General features: G+C 52.2%; 1 protein-coding gene across 3 annotated transcripts in view; it reads right to left on the minus strand.

Moving 5' to 3' along the window:
* Positions 1 to 2,837: 2,837 nt before the first annotated feature.
* The window catches only part of Slc12a5 (solute carrier family 12 member 5), a 36,626-nt gene continuing 14,536 nt past the window's right edge, over positions 2,838 to 24,927 (minus strand). For all 3 annotated transcript variants that reach the window (XM_087911026.1, XM_087911027.1, XM_087911028.1), the window contains 22 exons: positions 24,840 to 24,894; positions 24,225 to 24,355; positions 21,386 to 21,627; positions 20,509 to 20,720; positions 18,503 to 18,673; positions 18,147 to 18,245; positions 17,943 to 18,000; positions 14,133 to 14,307; positions 13,470 to 13,588; positions 13,077 to 13,175; positions 11,882 to 12,001; positions 11,478 to 11,582; positions 10,182 to 10,350; positions 7,968 to 8,163; positions 6,579 to 6,748; positions 6,118 to 6,249; positions 5,281 to 5,388; positions 4,117 to 4,239; positions 3,825 to 4,024; positions 3,485 to 3,499; positions 3,103 to 3,236; positions 2,838 to 2,954 (listed from right to left, as the gene is read on the minus strand). In XM_087911026.1, the coding sequence (XP_087767152.1) occupies positions 2,863 to 2,954; positions 3,103 to 3,236; positions 3,485 to 3,499; positions 3,825 to 4,024; positions 4,117 to 4,239; positions 5,281 to 5,388; positions 6,118 to 6,249; positions 6,579 to 6,748; positions 7,968 to 8,163; positions 10,182 to 10,350; positions 11,478 to 11,582; positions 11,882 to 12,001; positions 13,077 to 13,175; positions 13,470 to 13,588; positions 14,133 to 14,307; positions 17,943 to 18,000; positions 18,147 to 18,245; positions 18,503 to 18,673; positions 20,509 to 20,720; positions 21,386 to 21,627; positions 24,225 to 24,355; positions 24,840 to 24,894 (2,925 nt within the window). In that variant the 3' untranslated portion in view covers positions 2,838 to 2,862. The remainder of the gene's footprint in view (positions 2,955 to 3,102; positions 3,237 to 3,484; positions 3,500 to 3,824; positions 4,025 to 4,116; positions 4,240 to 5,280; positions 5,389 to 6,117; positions 6,250 to 6,578; positions 6,749 to 7,967; positions 8,164 to 10,181; positions 10,351 to 11,477; positions 11,583 to 11,881; positions 12,002 to 13,076; positions 13,176 to 13,469; positions 13,589 to 14,132; positions 14,308 to 17,942; positions 18,001 to 18,146; positions 18,246 to 18,502; positions 18,674 to 20,508; positions 20,721 to 21,385; positions 21,628 to 24,224; positions 24,356 to 24,839; positions 24,895 to 24,927) is intronic.

Consider the following 24,927-nt stretch of genomic DNA (forward strand, 5'->3'; position numbering starts at 1 on the left):
CTCTGCACCCAGCTTGAGTCTCAGTGTGCTGCACTTCCCACCTGGTGAGAAGGGTTAGTGATGGACAGAGCAAAGGCCTTGCATCAAAACCTGCCATACTCTGCATCTGCTTATAGTAGAGACAGCCAGCCTATCAGCAGGTGTGTCCAAAATGCATTGTAGGGAAGGAAGCCGTTATGAGGAGCCTTTATGGATAATGGTTGGAGGCAGGGGCATTCCTCTTTTGCCTTCATGTCTGTTGCTGCCTGTTATGCAGGAGTTTGGCATAATCTATAGTCAACCTGAAAGCCTTGAAGAGCCCTTATAACACTTGACATGATGTCTCAAGTTTCTAGAGACTCACTGCCTTCCAGAGAATGCCATGTGATCTGGTACCTAGGAAGCATGTCCCGGCCCAGGCACAGGGCCCCAAAGCTGGTGTACTCTCTTCTGTGAGCAGAGAGGACAGTGTTTCCCACCCAGGAATCCTGTTCTAACTGGATATGGTGGCTCACACATAAAATTCCCAGCACTTTGGAGAAGGAGGCAAGGGTATTGGAAGTTCAAGGTCATTCTTGGCTATGTAGCAAAGTTCCTAGCCAGCCTGGACTCCATGAGACCATGTCTCAAAAAAACAAAACATCTGTTGACAGTGGATTTGATTTCATCCTAAAGTGTCCAAACCGTACCCCTTAGGCTATCAAGGGTGTAATAAAATTATTTTTATTGCATTGTGTGCAGACAGGTATCTAAAAAATTAACACAGTAAAAGCCTTAAAGCATTAAATGGGAGCATTCAACAGTAAAGGAAAGAACCGACCCTCTCCTTTGCATATTGGCACAAAGAACACAAGATCAATACCGAGGCAGGATGCGAAATACCAAAACACTAAAATTAAAGGCAGGCCTAATAATAATAGTAATAACGATAAATACTCTTGATTTGGCTTGCAACCTCTCCTATTTACAAGGGTTTTGGACTGCATTGCATTGCCCTGCACATAGGTCGGCTGAAAGAAAAGCGACACTCGTTCTCACTACCAGGCTATTGAAATATTGCACTCAGTGAAAGTCACCTGGGTGGACATGGAACATCTAGCTACAGTGATTATAAAGGTGACTTGAACGACACAAGGTTCATAACAAATATTGCACATGGAGCACAGAAAACTTGGGGTTTTGATGTGGGATGTTTGTTTTCATCAACGGAAACTTTGCCTTTGTCAACCAGAGTCTGGGCCCAGGTAGTGTGCAACTTTGGTTCCCTAATTGGTGTTGATACAGCCTCCTCCCCTTCTGTGCAGCCCCTCTCTTGCCCCAAAAGGCAAGACCCATAGCAAGGGAGGGCAGTCTTGAAGGATGACGGGTCCAGGGTCCTACACTTCCAACTGAATGGCTACTGGCTGGAAGAATATCCAGTCCCCCATCAAATCTCAGAGGGGTCTTAGGCCCTGCAGCCGAGCAGTGAACCTCCAGTCCTGCCACTGGCCACACCTGACGTTGTCTAGATGGCACCAGCTGCAGCTCTCTGCTTTGGACTCAAGGGAAAGGAGGTGGTGAGGTCAGCTAGTGGCCCCAGCCCTGGAGTGGGCAGAATGTCTAACTAGGTGCGCAGGTCAGGGCCCTGGGGCTGGAGGCACTGTACCCAGTCCCAGAGGGCGCTTAAAGGAGCATGCAGTGCCTATCCCCTTAGTAACGTGCCCTAGGGGAAGGGAACCGGCCAAACGCCTTTCTAAGGGCTGAGGGCACCTCCCCACTGGTGGGGCTGGTGTTGCAGAAGCGCCAAGGACGAGTTAGGGAAGCAAAAGGCCTTGGGTCCAAGTCAGAAGAGGACAGAGGAGCTCAGGGAAACAATGGAGCCCGGAGCCCACGTGACTCCAGCCCCACTCCAGGACTTGATGTCTAGGAGACTTAGCTAAGGACCTGCTGCTAGGCAGCAAGGCCCAGCTCCAGAGCACTCAAGAGGCAGCTGGGTCCCCAGGCAGGACCTGCAGATGGGGACCAACGAAGGGAACAGCAGAGGCTGCCCAGGCCTCCTGGTGAGTCGGCCTCTAGACTGGAATTGGCCCCTCGGCCCTCGCCAGTCCCAAGGAGGAAACTGGGGAGGGGGTGCCCTCCAGCTCCACGAATTCAGTCTTTGGCGAGGAGCCACGGGACATGGGGAGCAGGCGGCAGCCAACAGAGGAGAGACGCCTGCTCCTCCGCGAAGGCACCGAGCGGGGCTTCGTTTTCTCCCCCTGGAGAGACGACGACTCGCTCTCCTGGCCGCCAGAAAGCTCGCATCCACTGAAGCCGGCCGCCGTCTCACCTGTGTTTGCCAAGAACTGGAGGGAAGAGAGGGAGACGCAGGGCGTGGACAGGGAAGGGAGAGAGCGTAGGCCTTAAAGCACTTGGCTCTCAGCTCCGGCGCGCAGAGAAATCTGGCTCCCAGGGCTTCTCCGTCCCAGGGCGCCCGCAGCGGGAGAGCGCGGCCGTGGCGAGGAGTCCGTTGCTCTTCTAGTTACAGAAATATGGGGACATTAAAAATACACGCGATGTCTCCTGTACACTATGTATAGCGCGGCCGGCCGGCCCCCGGGCTCGGCGACCAGGGTCCCGGGGGAACGCGGCGGGGCGTGGGGAGGGACGGGCCCAGGACTGCGGTTCCGCTCCTCTCCACGCCGCCTCGCCACCTTTATTGCAGCGTCTGCTCCGGCGGGGCGAGGCCGGGCTCAGAAAAGGGGCCCATGGGCCGTCCTCGGAGTCAGCCCCGACAGGTGCGGCCTCCGGGCTGCAGGCAGCGGGAAAAGGGGCCAGGGCACGGGCACAGGGTCTTATGTAAACGGTGACAGCGGCGGGGTGGCGCGGCAAGGGCTCCGGGGCCGGCGTGACAGGTCCTGGCCCTCAGGAGTAGATGGTGATGACCTCGCGGCCGCCACCGCGGACCAGCATCACCCGGTCCAGTTGCTCAGTGAGGACCTCTAGAAATTCCATGTCTGAGAGCTGGTCAAGGAGACAGAGCCTGTGCCTTCCCAAAGCCCGCGTCCCTGTCCAGTGCTGAGCCCGCTCTGCTATTTTCATTCCAGGCTAGAGGACACACGTACTTTGCCAACATCCCCCCTCTTCCCCCTAACTTCAGGATACAGTTTTCATCACCATTGCGGTTGCGGGGAGGCCCGGGCATGTTGAGCAAGACTAGCTTGGCATCCCGGGATTTATTCACGATGACCTCGTTCAGCCGCACAGCTGTGTGCATGCGCCGCACATTGGACTGGTTCCTGCAGAAGAAAGGAGAGGAAGGCAAGGGCATTAACCTAGGCCAGGAAGAGCGAAGTTTGGTCACCCTCCCAGTATGAGTCGGGCTGCCCAGCCTGGTGCTTGCCAGTCTGGGACCTCCCCCAACCCCAGATCTCTCCAAGTTGGGCCATTTAGAGGCCCCAGAGGCCAGGTACACCCCTTGAGGGTTCCGTGGAGTAGGGACCCTAGAGACCTAGAAGAGAAGATGGAAAAATAGTGGCGCACTTACAAGTTTTCCCACTCCCTTCAGGAAACATAAAGAGAAGCAAAGAGAGAAAGAAAAAGAGAGGGGTCAGGAAAAGGTGCCTGCCATTGAGCCAACCATCGTCTGCCCTGGGTGAGCATGACCTCACTCTCACAGCCCCCACCACGTTCTTCATTTCAACACCTGCACTTAGGAGCTGGTTCTGATTCTAGCCCAGCCCTGTAAGTCTCCAGCTGGGGAAACCAAGGTGAGTTCTGCCCTGGATCGTCAGACTGCCAGAAGAGGACCCTCCTGCTCATTGATTCTGCCATGTTAGACAAGTCCTTTAGGCCCCCGCCCCCAGCTTCAGCCCCCAGGCCCGTACGGCTTCATGCTGAAGAAGTCCTTGATGCCCTCGGAGGAGACAGGACTGGGGCCTTTATTCTTCTCTGCCACTGACTTGTCCTTGGTCCAGGTGAGATGCACCTTCTCTGGGTCTGTTTCCCCCTCCCCCTCAGGCTCCTCCCCTGGAGATGGTGAGCTGCTGGGGCAGCTGGGAGCACTCTGGTCATGGATCAGCTGCACCTGAAGGAGGGTGATTGTTCAGCAGGTGACTCTTCTGGTAGTCAAAGGCTCTGCTCCCACTTGCCAGAGCCAACCCATCCCCAGTCACTCACCTCCTCCTCTGGCTTCTCCTCACTGTCACCTGCTGTCTCATCGGGAACATTGAGGCGGAGCCGAGTGTTAGCGGGATTCTTCCTCCGAATGGAGCCCCGAGACTCATCTGTGATGCTCTGGATCTAGGGAGTGACATAGGTTGATGCCAGCTCTGCTGGGGGTCACCACCCACACCCTGCCAAGAGCCATTACTACAACTGATGCTCATCCAGGTTACAAGTATTCCCGAGTGGCACACACTGCAAATGCCACAGTGCCTCAAGACCAAACACCTAGGCATCGCTGACCTGGCCTCTGGTCTCCAGAGCTCAGACCTTCCTGCCACCAACAACCACAGGCTAACACCTGGCACAGCAAGGCTTGAGCCTAGCACTCTGGTCCCACGCCACTCTGGCTGCCCAGCGCATGCCAGCACATGCACACACCAGCGCATGCCATTTCTTATCACTATCAGCCTAGGTGACACCCCCATCCTTCAAGGGCCCATGGCTCGCTTCCCTAAGCACATATCAGCCACATTCTGAGAAGCATATTCTCTCACCTGGGAGACCCATAATCATGGCTCTTCCCCGTAGCCTACAGGACCTGCCACTCATTCCCCGAACAAACTCACGCCCACTTCTAGGCGCTTCTCTGTCCACAGCCCTGGGCACCATCCCTCACTTCCCCCAGGGACTCCACCCCCTGGGGTGGCTCTTCTATCCATACTCCAAAAGACCAGAGACTGAAACCTAAGAGATCTTACCCCATGGGGTGCTCAGCACAGCTACTCCCAAAAGCCCTTCACTCACTCATCCCCTAGGAGTCTTGCCCCGACTCCTACCCAGCATCCATGTTAAATACCCATCTGTTCCCCACCCCGGGAGTCTGTTCCATGAACCTTGTCTCCCACACTGGCAGCCCACACCCCTGAGAACTCGTCATCCATACATATTTAGCATCCACTCTTCTCCCTCGGGCCTAGAAGTCTCCTACAGAGGAGCAAGTCTGTCTCGATGCCAGAGTCCCTGTGAGGGGGCTGGGAAGATGCAGCAAGACACATGTAGTCCCACCACAGGGGAGCAGGGTATCAGGAGGTGGTGGCAGATAAGGGTTACTAAAGGTGAAGACAGTGGTGCTGATGGCCAGGGATGTCAGACCAGAGTCCCACAGGGGACCCTTACCTCCCGCTCCCGCTCATTCTTGGTTAGGTGCATCTGCTTGAGGATCTGAGAGCGTTGCTCCATTACCAGTGTCTTCTCATAGGTGTATGCCGAGATGTCGCTCTCATGCTGTGAACAGGAGGGAAGCGGGAGCTTGAACCTGGGGAGCCCTCCCTCCCACCAGTCTGCACCTGCCCATCACATGCCCTGGCACCAAGGTTGGAGGAGGCGAGGGACTGTGCTCACAGGGCCATGGCCTGGGAAAGAAGGCAGCTAGTTCCCTGTGCACCCAGCGCAGAACCAAAGATGTGAATGGTGAAGCCGTGAGTGAGCGGCTTGATTAATCACCTGAGTGAATGAAGAGGGGAAGATGTTTGTGAAAAGAGCAAGGGATGAATGGACACATGCCTGTGAATGGGGTGCTAAGGGTATGGCTACATGGGTAGGACAGTGACAACAGGAGGAGGCACAGATCCACTGGGGAGGTGGAGAGAGGAGTGCATACCCTCCAGGAGCAGGCCCAGCAGCAGCCTGCCTGGGTTTGAACTGACTCTGCTGCTCACTGTGCTGAGCAGTCAATTACTGAACCTTTGTGGGTCTCTGCATTCTAACTGAAAAAAGGTCTAACGCGTGTATCTCACTGGAAGCTGGGAGAGTCCCTACATCAGTCTGTCACAGAGTGAGCACTCTCCAACATGGCGGCCACTCTGTGAAAGAAAAGGCTAAGGGGTGGTCACAGGGAAAGGCAACCTGTGTCCTCCGCTGATGGGTATCGGAGGAGCCCTGATAGGTGCTGGGGCCAAGAGGAAAGAGCTGCAGGCGGGACTTGAAGCACTTGAGGCTCTTCTGGGGACTCACCATCTCCACCACCTCCACCTCTGCCGTAATGCGTAAGTGATACAGAAACGTGGTTAGGTCTTTCTTCATCTGGATGCTGTTGTCGTCCATCTGGGCCACAGTGAAGATCCGCATCTTACATTTCCTCCAGACCTGCCAAGATCAAAAGCAGTCCAGCCAGGTTCAACCAGAAGCTATGAGAAGACCCATGGTCAAAGACCCTTCCTACAGGCTCTTGGCACCCAATCCCTATCTGTAGACTCCCCTGCTCAGGTCTGGGGCGCCTCCATTAAGGGGCCACTCCCTGTATTAAGTGTCCTCCTCCTTTGCAGCAGTGTGCTTGTCGGGATGATGCATTGGTTCTCCAACGCCCCTGATAAGTGAGATGATCAGAGCCCCCAGGAAGGGTGCTGGCCAGAGCCCCGAGCTTCCCCACGGACACACACGCCTTCCCCACACCGCAGACGTGCGTGTACACGAACCTTGTGATGGCGCAGCAGGAAGGGCAATAGCATGAGCATGCCCCCATCGTGCACGATCCACCACACATCGATGCTGCCCTCGGAGAAGCGCTCAGGGTTCCCAGGAAACATGGACACATTCTTGGTGACCAGCAGGGCCAGGTGGCCAGCTGTGGTTTCCCGGACCAGTTCTTGGAAAGGCCAAAAAAAAAGGACCAGAGGGCAACAGTGACCGATCCCCCTGGTGCCAAGGGAAAGCCACAGAGCCTCCTGGCACCAGCACCCACCACACTCCACCTGACATTGGATTCTAGTACGTGGACTCCAGCATCTACCTGGGTCTCACCGCCTACTGACTATTTGGCTGTAAGAAAGTACTCCAGTCTCTCCTGGCCTCAGTTCTCCCATCTGTTAAATGGCAATGATGCCCCCTGTTCTTTTTCCTCTCATGTGTGCATATATGTGAGGGCTGCATGTTCACGTGAGCACACATGTGTAGACGTGGATGGAAGCAGACGTCAGCCTCAGGCATCCTTCCCTGTTCCTCGAGAGCCATCACCTTGTTGGGGGTTCTCATTTGTCTTTGCTGCTGTCTGCTTGTTTGCTGGAGATGGGACTCTGCCTGACCCAACGGGGCTAGAGCTCACAGACGACGCTAGACTTCCAGGCAGCTGAATCCCAGGAAATTCCTGTCTCTGCCTCCCCAACACTGGAGACCTCTGGATTCAGGATCAAACTCTGGTCTTCACACTTTCATGATCAGCAGTTTACCAACTAGGCGCTCTCCCTTTCCTATGCCTCTACTAATTATTAAGAACCCATCGGAAGCCAAGCAGTGGTGGCCCATGTCTTTCATCCCAACACTCGGGAGGCAGAGGCAGGCGGATCTCTGTGAGTTCGAGGCCAGCCTGGTCTACAAAGCAAGTTCCAGGATGACCAGAGATACACAGAGAAACCCTGTCTTAAAAAAACAAAAGAACAACAAAACCCACTGTGGGTGGCCTCTAGCTGTTTCAAACACGACCTCCCAGCTGTGTGACCCAGGCAAGTTTCTTTCTGTCTCTATGTCTCAGCATCACTTCAACATGCAGACAGTAGTGCCTAATGCTCAGGTCAGGAGAGCATTAGAAAAGTCTCGACTTGCCTGGCACACAAAATGTATTCTCTAAATGATGGTTGGACCCATCTGTGAAAGACCAGAGCACAGACCCAGATCCTGACCACAATGACTCTAAGGCTGCCGCCCTCAGCCCACCCTGTCCTGCCCCGTCTTCCTCCCAGGGCCTGACGTAGACACTAACATAGCACCACCTGCACGTACTGAGCCCACACCCATGCTGTACTCAGGAACCCTCAGAAGCAGAGCAGCCCATGGACGGCCCTTCGCCCCCGAGCCGACCGCATCAGTACCAATGAAGTTCCTCCATGTCTGGTGATCCTCCTTCTGCCGCCAGTTGCGAGGCCAGCCTACTAGCACAGTGTTGTGTTGCAGCCCGCCGAGGCCCCCAGACTGGATCAGGTGGGACACTCCGTCACGCAGATTAGAGGAGATGACCACCTGGCAGAAGCCCTTCACCTTCTCAGCCTCCATCAGGCGCCTGATAGACTGTGGGGAAGGCGTGTGTGGATGAGGGCCAGCCTCGGGCAGCCTGCGCTGAGGCTGAGGCTCGCAGCCTCCCTCTGGACTTTTCACCCCTCCCTCCCTCTCTCTGTGTCTGTCCCATCTTCCTGAACCTCAGCTGTGATCTTACCGGACTCCGGGACCCACACCAGCACCTCATCACCTATGGTTCCTGTTCCTGCTCATCACCAGTGACCCACCCCAGCTCCGCACACCCTGCTGTTGCTCTCCACTGCCATCCCACGTGCTCCTGGCCCATGGTGCATTAAACCTGCCTCCCTTACTCCAGTGCCATCTTCCCCAGAGACCACCCTCCACCTAGACCACAGTTTAGCCAGGCTGTTCTGCATGGCCACACAATGTAATGATTTATTTTAACAAAACGATGGGCATTTTCTGTGCACATTTAATCTGCACTGGGGGAAGGGTTCTCGCTGTTCCCATTTTATCAATGAGGAAATCAAGGCTCAGAGAAATTAAGACTTGCATAAGGACGGGCTGCTAATGTAAGTGACGATTCAGGAGCCAGGAGGATTTCAGCCGCTCTGCCCTCAACCACTGACCTGATGTCTAACTAATTCCATCTCTGCCACCTCCCGGCTGTGGCCTCATGCAAGTCACCTAACCTCTACTCTTATCGTCCTGTGGCGGGGGGAGGGGCAGTTCCACTTAGGAATCAGGAGGCTTACACAGCTTGATTCATGAAAGGGCTCAGGACACTGCCCTGTATCATAGCCCTAATGTGTCATACTGCCCTGTCCTTATTAACCCAGAACAGCACTCAACGGTGCCAAATGGGGTTGGAGCCTTCCGTGTGTGGCCTGTGGCTAGCACTTGGTCCCGCTCTCCCTGTGCCTAGCCTAATGCCTGGTACCCAGCATGCTCTCCCTGTGCCTAGCCTAATGCCTGGTACCCAGCATGCTCTCGGTCAGTCCACGTAGAGTTGTCCTGACCAGCTGGAGCCTCCAGCTCTGAGTCTTGATAGATTGGTGTGAGCAGCTCAGTGAGGCAGAAACGGCAACTGTCACAGGCCATTAGGGGTGCCCCTCCCCATCTCACCTTGCATCCCTGGACCCCCTTTTCTCTCTCTCTCTCTATTCCCAGCTGCAGCCCTGGGGGAAGACAGGCCTGAGTTGCAGGTAGAGCACACTTCCTCCTCTACCCTCTGGGTCCGAGGTACTTCTCATATTCTCCTAAAGGTCATGCCCACCCGCTGCCCCATTCACAGCGGCTCTGCGTGCTCCTTTGTGGACGTGTCAAAAGCAGGCGACCCAGAGCCAGGGGTGTGTGCGGATCCTGGCTAGACTTCCAGACAGCCTTGTGATTTCAGAGACCTGCCAGCCCATGCCGGGCCTTGACTTCCTCCTAGAAGATCTTTGAATTTTTTGTTTTGTTTTGTTTAATTTTTTTGTTTAGTTGGTTGGGTTTTTTTGTTTTTGTTTTGTTTTGCTTGGATTTTAAAACACCTTGAAAGATTTAAAAGATTTCCCCTTCCAGAAGGAAGAGAGTAGTTTCTGCCTCAGGGTAACCTGACCTCTAAGCCTTGGTATCCTTATCCATAAAATGAGCCCTTCTGGCTCTGTCAGCCTTTGGTTCTGTAGGCTGAATGTGGAGGTCAGAGGTCAATATCACCTGTCTCCTTAAGCCATTTTCCATCTCACTCCTTTTGAGTTGCTCATTAAACATGGAGCTCACTGATTGGCTAGCCTTGCAGTCCCATGAGCTCCAGGGATCCTCTTGTCTCCACTCCCTACCCTCAGTGCTAGGTTCTCTTGCTTTTTACAGCAAGTGCTTCATCCTCTGAGCCATTTCCCCAGCCCCTGTGGGTAGAATTCCCAGGCACTCGCTCACCCTCTGACCCTCAGGCTCCTCTTCTAAGGAGAAGACACACTCACGAGTACCCCAAGATCCCAGAGCTGTCCCGAAAGACAAGTACAGTAAGGTGAAGACTGCCTTTCGATACTTCCGACCCTGACCACCCACCCTTCCCGACCTCCGCTCACCTCCTCTGCCCGCTGAGCCTGAGGGTGGTTGTCCAGAAAGGTGCCTTCCAGGACAGAGCCCACAATGGTCAGGCCCTTCCCTGCCTTGAGCTGGGAGGTCAAGGAGAGCAGCTGGGGGTGCACCACGTTCTGATCCTGGTCCACACGCACCAGCACCAGCAGCTGGGGCCTGAAGAGGGTGCAGGTTCACGTGACCCACCTCCCACCCCCCACCCACCCGCCCGCCGTCCACCACATGAGTCACATCTGTTTACCCGTTTGTCCCCTGTGCCCCCGCACCTAGGCCCCATCCACCGCAACCTGCTGGGCCGCAGCAACCATTTCCTTAAGCAGCAAACCCTCCAGCCATGGCCCACCCCTCTCTATCCATCCAGCCACCCACCCATCTCTCCATCTCTCCCATTCATCCATCCATCCAGCTACCCACTCATCCGCTTCACCCTTCAGTCATCCAGCAGAATCCAGATGAATTTACCTACCAGGCCTTATTCACTCAGCCACCCACATACCCACCCACCCGCTATCCATTCACACATCCATCTATTCACCCAGACAGACTTCCATATGTGTAGATGCTTATCCAGCCATCCTCCCTGCCATTTACCCATCACTTCTTCACACACTCAGCCTGGCATTCCTCCCACTCTCCATCACTTTCATAGTATCCACCAAGTTCCGATTCTGGGCTGGACCCCATGCTGACCGCGTGAGAATTTACAGATAGTGCCAAGCCCAGTACCTGGGAGCCCCAGGTTAGTAATGCATCCACAATTCTGACTTCCAACCTGACCCTTGGTGGAACCAGGGGACAGATGTTAAGCTGGGTGTGTACAGTAGCCACTTAGGAAGTACCTGACCTAAGGGCAGAAGGGGAAGAGTCTAGAACCCCTGGGGCCCCTTATCTTCAGTAGAAATGTTGTCAATAATTTGGAGACTCCTGAAAGACCCTGTCCCTCTCAAAGTAAGAGAGTAGACTCTGCAGAAGTTGGTCTTTCTGCCTCTCTGTGTGCATTTCCACAGATCTGTGAGCTGGCAGTACCCCCAGGAAGGGAGTTGGCCATACAACGTGAGTTTGGGAATTTTTTTTTCACAAGTAATGGAATGACCAAATAGACAAACGTGGTGAATAGATCTGGAGAACAAATGTCCAGGACTCAGTTCATCATAGTGCTGTAGGGGGCTCAGGCGGGACAGGGTTAGAGAGAGGTACCGCTCAGCCAGAGGCAGGGGGATAGATTGGACCCTGCTCCCCTGCCATCCCTCCCCTGGCCCTCTCCAGCCACCCTCACCACTCACCTCCAGTTCTTGGTGTGCGGAGGTCCTTCCTCCAGGCGCAGGAGAGCGTAGCGAGCAGCGCTCAGAGACAGGCCTCGGATCCCATCGCCCCACTCCTTTTCTGCCCTGGGGACCAGGAGGGGGGGTCACATGAGTCCAGGAGACCAGGAGTGGTAGGTGAAGTTGTCCCAGGGCACAGTCATCTCTCCCATGTCGCTCTCCTCTGACTTAGTCAAGCTGTAGCCGGTTCCTTTGAAATCACTCCTAAATCTAGATGCTCTCTTGCCTGTTTCCCAAGGCGTCGTCAGTCTCCTCTCTAAACCTACTCCAGAGGGTCCCTTCCTTGTACTCCAGCCTTGGACCGTCACTCAGTCAGCCCTCACCCTGCCCACCCTCAGCTTCCCTGGCCTCCTCCCGGCACTTACCCCCGGTACTCGATGTATTTATAGATGAGGCCGGCGATGAGCATGGCTACCAATGCGTAGTACCAGGAGCAAATGAACATGAGGGCCAGGCAGAGGCTCATGCCCAGGAAGGAGAGAGTCCTGGAAAATGAAGCGAACCCAGTCCCTGAGCCCTCTGCAGGGCTGATGGTAACACCTGGGCTCGGGCAGCAAGAGCAGGGTGGCAGGCAAGGCCTGGGCAAGACATGGGCATCTGGATCTAAATGCTACACTGGTGTCACCCTGAGCACCGTGCAGACTTTCTAAATAAACAAGTAGCCATACACAAGACACTGATCCATGTCCCACCCGACTCCAGAGTCACTAGTCTCTGTCCCTTAGACCCTGCCAGATCCCTCCAGGCATGTGGGTTCATATGGTTTCTGAGACAGAGGTCCGTGGACACACTGGAAGCAGGACCTTCCAGAAAGAGGCCAGCAGCAAGGAGCCTTAAGACCGAAATCATGTGGCTTCCATGAAAGTCCATTATCCCGGCAGGTGGTGGTGGCGCACACCTTTAATCCCAGCACTCTGGAGGCAGAGGCAGGCAGATCTCCATGAGTTTGAGGCCAGCCTGGTCTACAAGAGAGAGAGTTCTGGGGCAGCCAGGGCTACACAGGGAAACCCTGTCTTAAAAAAAGAAAGACTATTATCTCATAGTCTTATGGGTGGCCATGGGTCAGTCACCTGCTGTGAACTCAACTTTCCCACTGTGGAGCGAGCATAGTTCTTCCTGTCACAGGAGAAGAGCCACAGGCTAACACGGTAAGGAGATCTTAGCCCCCTCCAGAAGAGAATCCTCTCTGCATCACCTGCCAACAAGCTCACCAGAAACCTAGGAGGGAGCGTGGCTACTGTGCCCATCTCCCAGATGAGGAAATTGAGGTTCAAAGAGGCTCTATCATCAGTCCAAGCTCCCACTGGCAGGAAGTGGAGAGTCAGGCTGTGAATTTGAGTCCAGCTGACTCTAACCTCCGTGCTACCGTGTAAGAGGTTGAGCATTGTAGGCACAGAGGAGTGGTCACTGGGGCGTTTCTGACTGTGTCACATTACTGCTTGTCACCATAAGACTGAGCTGTCTGTAGAGGAGGGAGACACTGCTCAGACCTCAGATCTAACGTGGGGCTCAAGAGAGGTAAGAAATGGCTGTGGGAAGGGTGAGGAAGTGGGCACCCACCAGTGATAATATCGAAAGCGTGGCCTCCAGTTCGGTGTCCTCAGCAGCGTCTGCACCGCACAAGCCAAGTTCACAAACATGTAGCACATGAGGAAGAACCTGGAATGCAAAAGACTCGGGTGAGGCAGATGCAGGACGCTGTGAAATAGAAAAACCGAGGCTTGAAGAAGAAACAGGACTTGGAGGAAAGAGAAGGAGGAAGGGAGAGGCTCAAGTCATGCCGACAAGCCAAACCTCACAGCACAGCCTGCTGTCTGTGAGGCTGAATCTATACGACAGAGGATGGGCTTCTGCGGCCGCTGGGGAACTCCCTGGGTTGTTAAGGTGGTGGTGGAGGGACCCAGGAAGAGAGGCTCACGGGGCCAAAGGACAGGCCCCAGGCCTAGCACGCACATGGAAAGGATGGGGGCGACCTCGTCCAGGGAGGCGATGAGGATGCCAATCTCACAGATGCAGGCAGTCAGCAGCAGCGCCCAGGTTGGCTCTCCATTGGCTTTGCCATGGCCAAAGACCTGGAAACAGAGCAGCCATCATGGGAGACTGAAGCCTTCAGTCTTGGGAACCAGGGGAACAGAGGCAGGACCCGTCTAACCAGTGAGGGGGTATCTGCATCCTCCAGGGAACCCAAGGGAACGGCAGGCTCTCTCTGTCTCACCCACCCTCACTGCTATCGTTGTGGAATGACACTGGAATGACCCCCAGAGGGACAGAGGCTCCCGAGGAACAGGCAACGTGTGTCTGTATGCTCAATAGGTTTTTTCCCTTAAGAATCACAGAAAAAGACAGCCGTTCCTAGTCCTGTTGCTGGCTCTCTGAGTCCCCAACTGCCCCCGAGGCTGGAGAAGAGCCATCTATTCTTCTTCTACAAGCAGATAGTGTTCAGAGATGGCACAGATCACAGGCCAGATCCCAAATAAGGTCCCTTCTTTTTTAGTGCAGTTGTGGGGCACAGTACCTAGGAGGGAGCTCAAGGCTGGCCGAGACCCTGTTGCAGTGTCTCCTGGGCAGGGACCCAGATGACTGATCTGTTGTGTGGGGTGGCTCTGCCACACTGACCTGCAGGAAGGGCACTATGCCATCCCGAGAGATGGCCTGCAGCAGGCGTGGGGCCCCTGTGAGGCTCTGTAGTCCAGCCCCACAGGTGGAGAAGAAAGAGCCGATGACAATGACCCAAGGAGATGGCCAGGCCAGGGTGCCCACCACCAGGTTGCCATTCACAGCTTCCCCGAACCTGGAGAGAGACAGTGAGGGCACAGAGACATTGGGTGAGCAATGCTACCACCGACGGCGTGCCCAGAAAGATGCTGACCACAGGCGTTGGCTTCTGTGTGACCTTGAGCACATCACTGGCCCTCCGCTGTGAGCTGCGGATCTTCATGAGCCTGCCTACCTCACACAAATGGTGAGGGAATAGAGACGCAATGTGAAAACTCCCCAGGACAGGGTATAAATATGATTTTAATAAACAGTCCATTGTTAACATGGTGATCCTGAGAAAATTGATTGGCTCAATGGGGCTGCAGCATCTCCATGTGAAAAATGGGGGCTCCGGCTTCAGTGTGTGCTGGTGGCATAAAAATAAACGGGAAAGGGTTTGCAAGATGGCTTAGTAGGGAAGGGCGCTTGTCACATCCCGTGACCCACAGGGTAGAGTTCTCTTCTGGCATCCATATGGATGCTAATGGCACAGATAAACACACACACATACATCCATACAATAAATTAATGTTTAAAAAATAGGAAAGAATCAGGGCAGGCAGGGTGGTATACATCCTTGATCCTAGCACTCGGGAGGCAGAGGCAGACAGATCTGAGTTCAAAGCCAGCCTGCTCTACAGAGTGAATTCAAGGACAGCCAGAGCTACAAACAAAATCCCTGCCTCAAAAAACAAACAAACAAACAAACAAACAAACAAAATCAGAAGAAAGTATTTTGTATCACTGCTTTAAAACGGTGTGGTCACTCGCATGTGCCCACATGTTCCCGCAGCCCGAGCCACGTGAAGTTCGGCAGGAGAACTCCTTCAGTCCAAGAGCAGCCAGAGTGGTGCAGCAAGACCTCACCTCCAGAAAGGGGGATGAGGCAGAGTAGATGGATCAGATGTTATTTGTTTTTGTTGTTGTTGTTTTTTGGGTTTTTTGTTTTTTGTTTTTTTGTTTGTTTGTTTTTTTTTTTTTTGGTTTGTTAGTTTGTTTTTTGAGACAGGATTTCTCTGTGTAACAGCCCTAGCCCTAACTGTCCTGGAACTCACTTTGTAGACTAAGCTGGCCTCAAACTCACAAAGATAAGCCTGCCTCTGCCTTCAAATGCTGGCATTAAAGGCGTATACCAGATGGATTAGCTGTTAAGAGCACTTGTTGCTGCTCCAGAGGACCTGGTTCAGTTCCCAGCACTCATATGACAGTTCACAAGCTGCCTGGAACTCCAGTCCCAGAGGATCCAGCACTCACCCTGGCCTCCACGGACGCCAGGCATGTATATGGTGCACAGACATACATGCAGGTAAACACTCATACACATAAAATAAAAACAAGTGTTCTTAAAATGGTGAAAGGGGGGGGAAGAGAGGGAAGAGAGAGAGAGAGAGAGAAAGAGAGAGAGAGAGAGGGAAGAGAGGGAAGGTGGAGCTGCTGTCAGCAGCTGGAATGCTGTCCCTGGAGATGTGTGCAGGGGACATTGCTGAGCTCCTTCACCAGGCAGAGCCATGAATGAGGGGCTGCTGGACTGGCGGCAGTCTCATGAGAGGTCTATGATGAAATGAGATGCATGGAGGTCAAACGACTCAAAAAAAAAATCATAGAAGCAAATTTTTCACTTGATTGGGCCACACCACCACCAAAAGACCTTGCAGTGGACTCCATTTCTTAAAACAAATCAAGCTTTAATTTCCTTGTGGAAAAGCCAGACAACCACCCTGACTCCAGCCCAGGTCCCCATCCTGACTGCAGCCCAGGCCCCTACCCTGACTCCAGTCCAGGCCCCCACCCTGACTTCAGCCCAGGTTCCCATCCTGACTCCCACCCAGGCCCCCATCCTAACTGCAGCCCAGGCCCCCATCCTGACTCCTGCCCAGTCTCACAACCCCATTGCATTGCCACAGAAAAACCAAAGTACTAGCGTGAGTTCCTTCCCTCCCCCTGCTCCTTGTGTGTTCATATGCTCTCCAGAAGCAAGGGACCAGGGCACTAAACCCAATACAGCTTTAAGTATGCACATGGACATACATAACACAGTCATTTCTCCTCTTCACCCTGGAAAATGTCCCTGCTGCCTGTAATGCCCTCCCTTCCTGGCTTTGTAATCTCTATCCAACACTGAAAGCGTAAAGGAAAATAAAACTTTAAAAAGGGGCCAGTGAGATGACTCAGGGCTAAAGGTGCCTGTCCTTCAAACATGGACCCTTGCAAGGCAGTCTCATAGGAGGTCTGTGGTTAAAAGGGACGCATGCAGATCAAACCATGTGTGCCATGGCACACATACACCTACAAACACATGCACACCCTTTCCCTTTTACTCACACATCATACACACACATACACACACTGCCAATAAAAAACAATTTCTTCATTTTTTGAAACAAGGTCTCTTTACACAACCCTGGCTGGCTTGGAACTCACTATGTAGACCAGGCTGGCCTTGAACTCACAAAGGTCTGCCTGCCTCTGCCTCTGGAGTGCTAGGGCTAAAGTTTGTACACCATCATCACGGCTGGCAATAAATAAAAACTTTAATGAAACTGGGAAGGAAAACTGAGGCAAGTATCACTCAGAATCTGTGTGTGGTGGGTTTCTGTTCCCAAGATGCCAGATTCTGTGGTGGTCAGATCTATAGGTGACAAAGTATCCACCAGCAAGCACACACTTCCCTGAAGACTCAGAATTGTGTCTGATGACTTACAACTCCTAACACACTGGAAGTGTTGTGAACCTGGATGTCACACTGTATTGTTTAGGGAACAATGACCAGGGCAAGTCTACACTGGCTGATCTTCCAGAGGACCCAGATTCAATCCCTAGCACACACATGATGACTCACAACTGACTGTAACTCCAGTTCCAGGGTACCTGACAGCCTCATGCAGCAAAACCCCGATGCATATTATTATTAATGGTAATAGTCTACACAAGCTGAGCTTTGGTCAAATGCTTTTGACCTGTGGTTGGTGCAGGACAGATTACAATGTACAAAATCCCCTTCCAGATTTTCCTCGGATGTCTGCTGAAGTCCTTCAAATGCTAGATGAAGAGCTGAGGTGAAGGGACCCTGGTGATCTCTGGGAAGTCTACGACTAAAGGAGATAAATGGGCCGGGTGTGGTAGTGGTGCACGCCTTTAATCTGGAGGCAGAGGCAAGTGATCCCTGTGAGTTCAAGGTCAGCCTGATCTACAAAGCAAGTTCTAGAATAGCCAGAACTATACAGAAAAGAAACCCTGTCTTGAAAAACCAAAAAAAAAAAAAAAAGAAGAAGTCAAACTACCTTACAACTAGCAGTAATTTATTTATTAATGTGTTTGCTTGTTTGCTTGACCAGGTCACACTGAACCCCCTGAGCTCTCTGTAGCCCTGTACAAAAATCTGTGTTACTCTTTGCTTCCCTCAGAACCTTCAAGGCAGTGAACAATACACAGGGGTGTTAGGTGAATGAATGAATGAATGAATAGATCTTAAATAAATGTATCATTATCCCAAACCAAAGTAGACATCCTTTGAGCTTCTTAAGTTTCAGTGACAAGAAAGATAAAATACTCAGTAAGAAGAAAATGAATAAACCAGTAAGTATTGTGCTCAGGACACCCTGCCAGGTCGATTTCTTCCTGAGCCTGCCCCTCCCCCAGGACAAGACCCACCCCCATTCGTTTACTTACTTGTCCCGCAGGACGACCCCCTCAATGCAGGCCCCGAACAGCACAACAGAGCTGATGTCTAAGGTAGAGAATGAAGGAGAATCCCTAGCAAGGTGATGCCCCACCATCACCCATCCTGAGACACCAGAGAAGGTAGCAACCTCCATACCTCCCGCAGTACTTCCCCCACACCCGGGGTGGGCACAGCCCAGCTGTGTAGGATACAGACAGCAGAAGTGGTGGCAATGGCCAGGATGGTTCCGGTAGGGATGGACTTCTGGGCATCCCGCAGGTCTCCAGACCGGTTGGACCCAGCCATGATTCCTGTAGGCAGAAGAGCAGTTCAAATAGAAGCCAGGGCCATTGAGGAAAGGACACATATTGGAGTTGGGAGCCTGGTACCTCACTGGTACCACCCTGGCTCCTGTGCTATCTTTTTGGAGCCTGATTCCTCCTTCTCTCCCATTGGGCCTGAACAATCACCTACTGCTTAGGTGGCAGGGAGGGCCACTTGTCTTGTCTCTGAACCTCCTGCCCACCCACTCCCAGGCATTGGCCTCCATCCCCAAGCTGCCCCTCACCTGTGACTGAGGGGAAGTAGATGCCAACAAGCAAAGTGAAGTACGAGGTCATGTCACTGAAGACATAGGGGTGGTCCATGTCGATAGGGGTGCCATCTGTCAGGCCCACTGAGGGCATCCCATGCCTCTCCACAATCACCCCCTTGGTCAGGTAGGAACTCCACAGGTTCTCTGTAGGAAGATGAGGCACTTAGGGGGAGATGACCGGAAGTCGGCGGCCAGAGCTTAGACCAGGAGGGGTAGGGAGCAGAAAGGTAAGACCAACCAGGTCTCATTCCCACAACTGGCCATTCACTCACACCATTTTCCAAGCTCCTATACCGTGCCAGGGTGGGGACACAGATTTCAAAGCTGAATGGGGCTGGGGCTGTGTCTCTGCCCTTAAATAGTCCAATCTAGTGGGACAGACACAGAAAATCTTCTCCAAGACTGACTCCATACGTCCCCAGTTGACCTCACCAGCCCTCAATCCCCAGCTTGTCCCTGCATCTCTCATCTTGGTAATGGCACTAGCATCAATCAATTCAAACACCCTGGCATTGCTGTCAACTGCCTGTTCCCTTCCCCTGCTTCAAAGCATCTCAACTTCTACCCATCACCACTCATTAATATTTCTCAAACAAGCTTTTCTTCCCCCCTCCAGGGCTCCTCCACCTTGCACCAGTGGCAGCTGGGGTAGATGACTCTGCTGTGGGGGCTATCAAACAGCACCGCAGGGTGTTAGGCAGAAGCCTGTCATCCACACATTAAATGTGAGTAGCGGCCTTCAAGTTTTCCTCATGTCTAATGTGCATGGGTATTGTGTCTGCATGCATGTCTGTGAACCTCATATGTGCCTTGTGCCTGCAGAGACCAGAAGGCATCAGATCCCCTGAAACTGGAGTTACAGATGGTTGTGAGCCACCATCTGGGTGCAGGAGTCAAACCTGGGTCCTCTGGTTTTCTTAACCTCTGAGCCATCTGTCTATCTATCCCCAATCCCTCTAGTTTTGATGACCAAAAAAAAAAAAATCACCAGGGACCAGCAAGATGGCTCAGTCAGTGAAGTTTACTGCCAAACCTGATAATCTGGGTTCAAATCCAGAGACCCACATAGTGAAAGGAGAGAACAGACCCCAGCAAGATGTCCCTATGACCTCTATATGTACATGGCATGTGTGTACATATACATATAAACACACAAAATATGTATGTGTGTGCATGTGCACGTGGATGGGTTGGCCACCTCCAGGGCAGAAGATTGGCTCCAGTTAAAAACCCCTACTCCACTGCCATTGAAACCATCACTGTTTCTCAGAAGAGTCCTCGTTCTCCTGGGCTCACAGCGTCTGCCTCCTTCTGCACCCCTGCTGCCTTCAGGATGTAACCCACACTCCGCAGCAAGGCTCCTAGGGCCTGCAACAGTCTGACCTGTGCCACCTTCGCTAACCTCATCACATGTCACCTTTTCCTTGTACATTGCCCCCCGAGTCACATCGAATGGTTTGCGGTCTGAAGGACAGGCTATGATTCTCACGCCACACACATTAAACAGGCTGTCCTTTGCTCTGTAATTCCCGTGCTCCTCTATACAACTGGCAGTCTCTTGCTTGTCCTCCAAAGCTTCCCTTGGCAAGTGCAGGAAGCCTTGTTCTTGACATCTGATATATATGGATGCTGTGTCTCCTCGTGGTTCCCTGTTCACTGAATACACATCTCTATGGATCAGAATCTATTGACGCATCCATCTGTCACTAAAATCCCCAAGGCTGAGTACTGAGACTCGTGTGTACTTAGTAGGCAGAGAACACTTATTAGACTGGCTTTCTTTCCAATAACAATGAAGTGCATTCCGCTCTTTCACCTCTCCCTCTCCATACTGCTTAGGACGGAACATGGCCTACACAAGATGCCCAATTAAAGCTGACTGAATTGAACCGAAACCCAAGGAACGCCCCTAATCCTGACAACTTAACCCATAATCCCCGAGGCACTCCATGGATGCCAGCCCTTTCCCTTCCCCCAACCTTTGATGAGGCCACTGGCAGCACCAGGAATGCCTTGGATCTCGGTGACATTGTTTCGGGTGAAGTACTCATCACAGGTGGCGTTGAGGAAGCGGGAGGAACAGAAAAGGCCCCAGAGCTGTGTGGTCACTGTCTCATTTCCTTCCCAAGCCAGTTTGGCACAGACATCAAAGCCATGGCGAGACAGCGTGCGGTTCCCCAGGAGGCATATCCTAGGGAGAGAAGCAAGCAAGGGAGGTGGGAAGAACAAGACCGCTCCCTGGTTTCACAGTAGAATCACTGGGGGTTTTAAAGATACAGATTTTTGGGCCCCACATCCAGAGGTTCTGGTTCTGTCTGGAGCACGCCATTGGAGTTTCTATAGTTTCCCAAGAGAGGCTAGCATGCAGACAAGGCTAGCCTGTTGGCGCTAGTGTGCTCAGCACCATGGACAGCAGCCGTGGCGTCCTGTCCTCTGCCACCGAGATTGCGGGAACTCTGTACTAGAGGAGCAAGAGAACCAAAGGGGACCCGAACCCTGGGTTCTCTCTTCTGGGTTATTTTCCACCCTGGTTACTGTGTCAAAAACTAAGACTGTCCATTCCAGGTGGCTGACCCATCCAGAAGCTTTGCCACCACACAGGGTGTGTTCCTTCTCCAGCAGCAAGCAGTTGACACACTCAAGAGAACCTCTTCCCACCTCCAAAAATGTTATCCCATCCTGAATGAACTTGGCCTAAATAGGAAACATTTACCCTGCAGGGATGTTGCTCACAACCCACACACTCCAGTTCTGAGAGGTGAAGAGAGAAGGGACCTGGCAGAGGTTCTTACTATGCTGACCTGAGCTGGGTCAGTGAGGGCCACAATATTGTAGACTCAGAAAGACAGCACTCACGGGAAATTGGGTGGGTCGAAGGCAGACTTGATGACCCCTGCATAGATGGCCAGAATGGAGAGGATGACACAACCCAGGAAGACCAGGGCAAACTTGTTGACGTACTTGACACCCACAAAGACCACGGTGGCCATGCAGGTAAGCACACAGGTGCCATAAACCCGCATATTGTTCAGCATGGCCGCTGCCTCCCCACTGGCATCTTCTGCCTTGAAGATGGCCATGGCTGGGAAGAGATAAGCCTGCGGAAAGGAGCGAAGCAAGTCAGACAGGTGACCCAGGAAAGGTCAGCGGAGACTCACCCCAGGGAAATGATCTCCAAGACAGAAAGTGATATCCATTAACAATGCACTGGCTAAGGATGGTGTGGGCTCTTCTGCAATGTCTAAGAAGCAGCCAATACAAATAGCACTCAAAGATGTTGGGGAAGGTTCTTCACTGCTATTATTTATTATAGCTATTAATTATAGTTATTACTTTTATTATTTATGATATAAAGGTGGAAAATAGATGTTTATCCCTAGAGGGTATTATATTTCTACTTAAACTACAAAACTATTTAAAAAGATGGCATGGGACTGTGGCATGGCTCATTGATAAAAAGTACATTCAATATGAATACAAGCCCTGGGTTCGATCCCCAGCAGCAAAGGCAGAAAAGGCATGAATTTATAGGGACTGACACTAAAACTATCCGTGGTGAGCATGGTGGTACAGATTTATAATACCAAGATATGGGAAGCTCAGGCAGGAGAATTTGAAACAAGCCTAAGCTACATAGAAAGACCTCGTTTCAAGAGTTTAAAAACTATGTGTGGTGGCATTGGGTGAATAAGGTCAAGTTCTGTAAGACAATGTATCTTAAGATCTTATTTCTATAATTTATATGTGGAAATATTTACTCATGTATGTGTGCATAATTGTAGATGTGTTTGTAGGGATATCCAAATATCAGTGTCTGTAATCCAAGCACTCAGGAGGCTGAGGAAGGAGCATCAAAAGTATCAAGTCAGCCTGGACCATAAGGAGACCCTGTCTAATGAAAACAATTAGCTGGGTGGGGTGGCCCAGGCCTTTAATCCCAGCACTTGGAAGGAAGAGGCTGGTGGACCTCTGAGTTCAAGGCCAACCTGGTTTACAGATCAAGTTCCAGAACAGCCAGAGCTACACAGAGAAACCTTGTTTCAAAAAACAAAAGAAAAGAAAAGAACAACAATACAACAACAAAAAAAGGACAATGGAAGCTTTTATTGAATAATTAAGATGTGACGTCTTGCATAATTCATACTTTCTAAAATGTCTACATTAAACTTACAATTCTTATGTTTGTTTAAGTTACTCTTTATTTATAAATAAAGGGAGTTTTAGGGTTCTCGAGGAAATATTTAGAGGTGGAGTTGTGTTTTGCAAAGACAGAACAAAATATCATATAAAAGAGCAGAAATGTGAGAGCTACACACTAAAATGCTTCTAATTTTCACTAGGTCCCTTTCTTCCTTACTCTGACAGTTCCAGTGTCGGCGGTGGGCAGAACTGTTTGACAATGCATCTAGAAATGCCGTAAGTCACAGAGTCCACAGTGCTTACCCCAATGTGCCCCTCCAGCCCCCAGTCCCCAATTTCTTCTCTCCTGCCCCCAAACCAGAAGCTCTGGATCTGTCTGTTTTGGTTCCTAAGACCATAGGGGACAGTGGGCAAGCATAGACCCTGGAAGCCAGAGGGATGTAGGCTCACGTCCCTCAACACGTTTCTGAGACTCTCTGGCCTTGCCCTCTCTTCTAACACATGAGAGATTCATGGTGGGGGGGTGTGCTACTCTTAAAATCTTAGGGTTTGCAGAGGATAGGGGGTTGGGAAATGTAAGCTCCACTTTTTCTTTTCTTTTCATTTGTGACAGGATCTCTTGCAGCCCTGACAGGCTTCAAGCTCACAATTCGCTGAGGGCAATCTCATACTTCTTATCCTCCTGCCTCCACTGCCCAGGTGGAGTGTGGATATTGTTCTGAGAAGCAAAGCCAGGACTCGGAGCACTCTAGGTAACTAAACTGCACCCCTTTCTTTAAACCAAGGGTCCCTACTCTGCACCCACTCAAACAGAAAGAACAGGAGGCCTAGGCAGCTGCCCTGTCCATCCTTCAGTTCAGACACCTATACTCTCTCCATCCTAAGAAAGAGATCTCTCTGCATGGTTCCTCATTGTTCTCTTTTACAATCTAAGAACCTTCTATCGGAGCTCTGCAGCTAACATCCTAAGGGCACTTTGGGAGGGGGCAGTTTCAAGACAGAGTTTCTCTGTAGCTTTGGAGCCTGTCCTGGAACTAGCTCTTGTAGACCAGGCTGGCCTCTGACTCACAGAGATCCACCTGCCTCTGCCTCCTGAGTGCTGGGATTAAAGGCGTGCGCCGCCACCGCCTGGCCCAAAGAGCACTTTGCACAGTCCCTGGAATGTGGTGGGCTCTCATTATTCCAGCTGTTATTTTAACTCTTACCAACCCACCTCTGCCACTTCACCCATAGCTGAGTGACCTTGAGCTAGTGATCTATTTGCCTTTCGGGACTTCTCATTTGTAAAATGCCATCATAATACTTAAACCTCTAAGGATTCGCGATAATGACTGTAAAGCACTTGGAGCTCTGAGAGCTCAGTGGGTGCCTGATAAACCACAGCTGTTTGTGTTACATAATTACTGTATCTTGTCTCCCTAGCCAGACTGGGAACTCTTTCGAGACAGACCACATCCGACTTCCAGTGTGGCCTGGCCTATAGCAGGAGTTTGGGGAACACTGGTTAAGTGGCTGACAGCCTGGGACCCCACACCTCCTCCTCTCCCCCTCTCACCAGCAGGATTTCGATGGTTCCCAAGATGTACATAGCCCCAGCAAAGGTAGTGCCCAGGTAGAAGCAGAGGCCCACGGCGCCCCCAAACTCTGGGCCCAGAGACCTGGAAATCATGTAGTAGGAGCCACCAGCTGCAGAAAAAAACTAGTATCAGCGAGAGGGTCAGAGGGCCCTGGACAGCTCTGCAGTGAGCAGGACTTAGGGACAGAGGGCAGAAGAAGGTTTCTCTAGACCTCGGGCTGCCGCCCCAGAAAGGAGACTACAGGAGACTCAGCCAACCACTCTGCATGGAGTTTGCGGCAGTAATTATTCCCATGTTGCTAATTACCCCTGTAAGGAGGTCATAGCTCAGAAAATAGGATAGCAGAGAAGAGGGTCTCAGGCTGAGCAGGAGAGAAGGTGACCATTGCCCTATTCAGCACCAGCATCTGCCTCCTTCCCTAACCTCAACATGCTCACCCTTACCTACCTCATGAACAATAATAACCTTATTCTTGGCCTGCAATACAGTCTTGGATCTTGGGTCCTGATGACCCACAAAGCCTGGCCGTCTGTTCCCCCGTCAATCATCAGGCCCCATCCCTCCCCCACTCTGCAAAGGCCGCAGTCACATACCGGGCACAACACCATTGGTTGCAATCGCGCTCATGGAAATGGCTGTGAGCATCGTCTGCAGGAGAGATAATCAGAATGGCGGCTGTTG

The sequence above is a fragment of the Myodes glareolus genome, chromosome 10, assembly GCF_982192425.1.
Source record: "Myodes glareolus chromosome 10, mMyoGla1.1, whole genome shotgun sequence".
Classification (NCBI taxonomy): Eukaryota; Metazoa; Chordata; class Mammalia; order Rodentia; family Cricetidae; genus Myodes; species Myodes glareolus.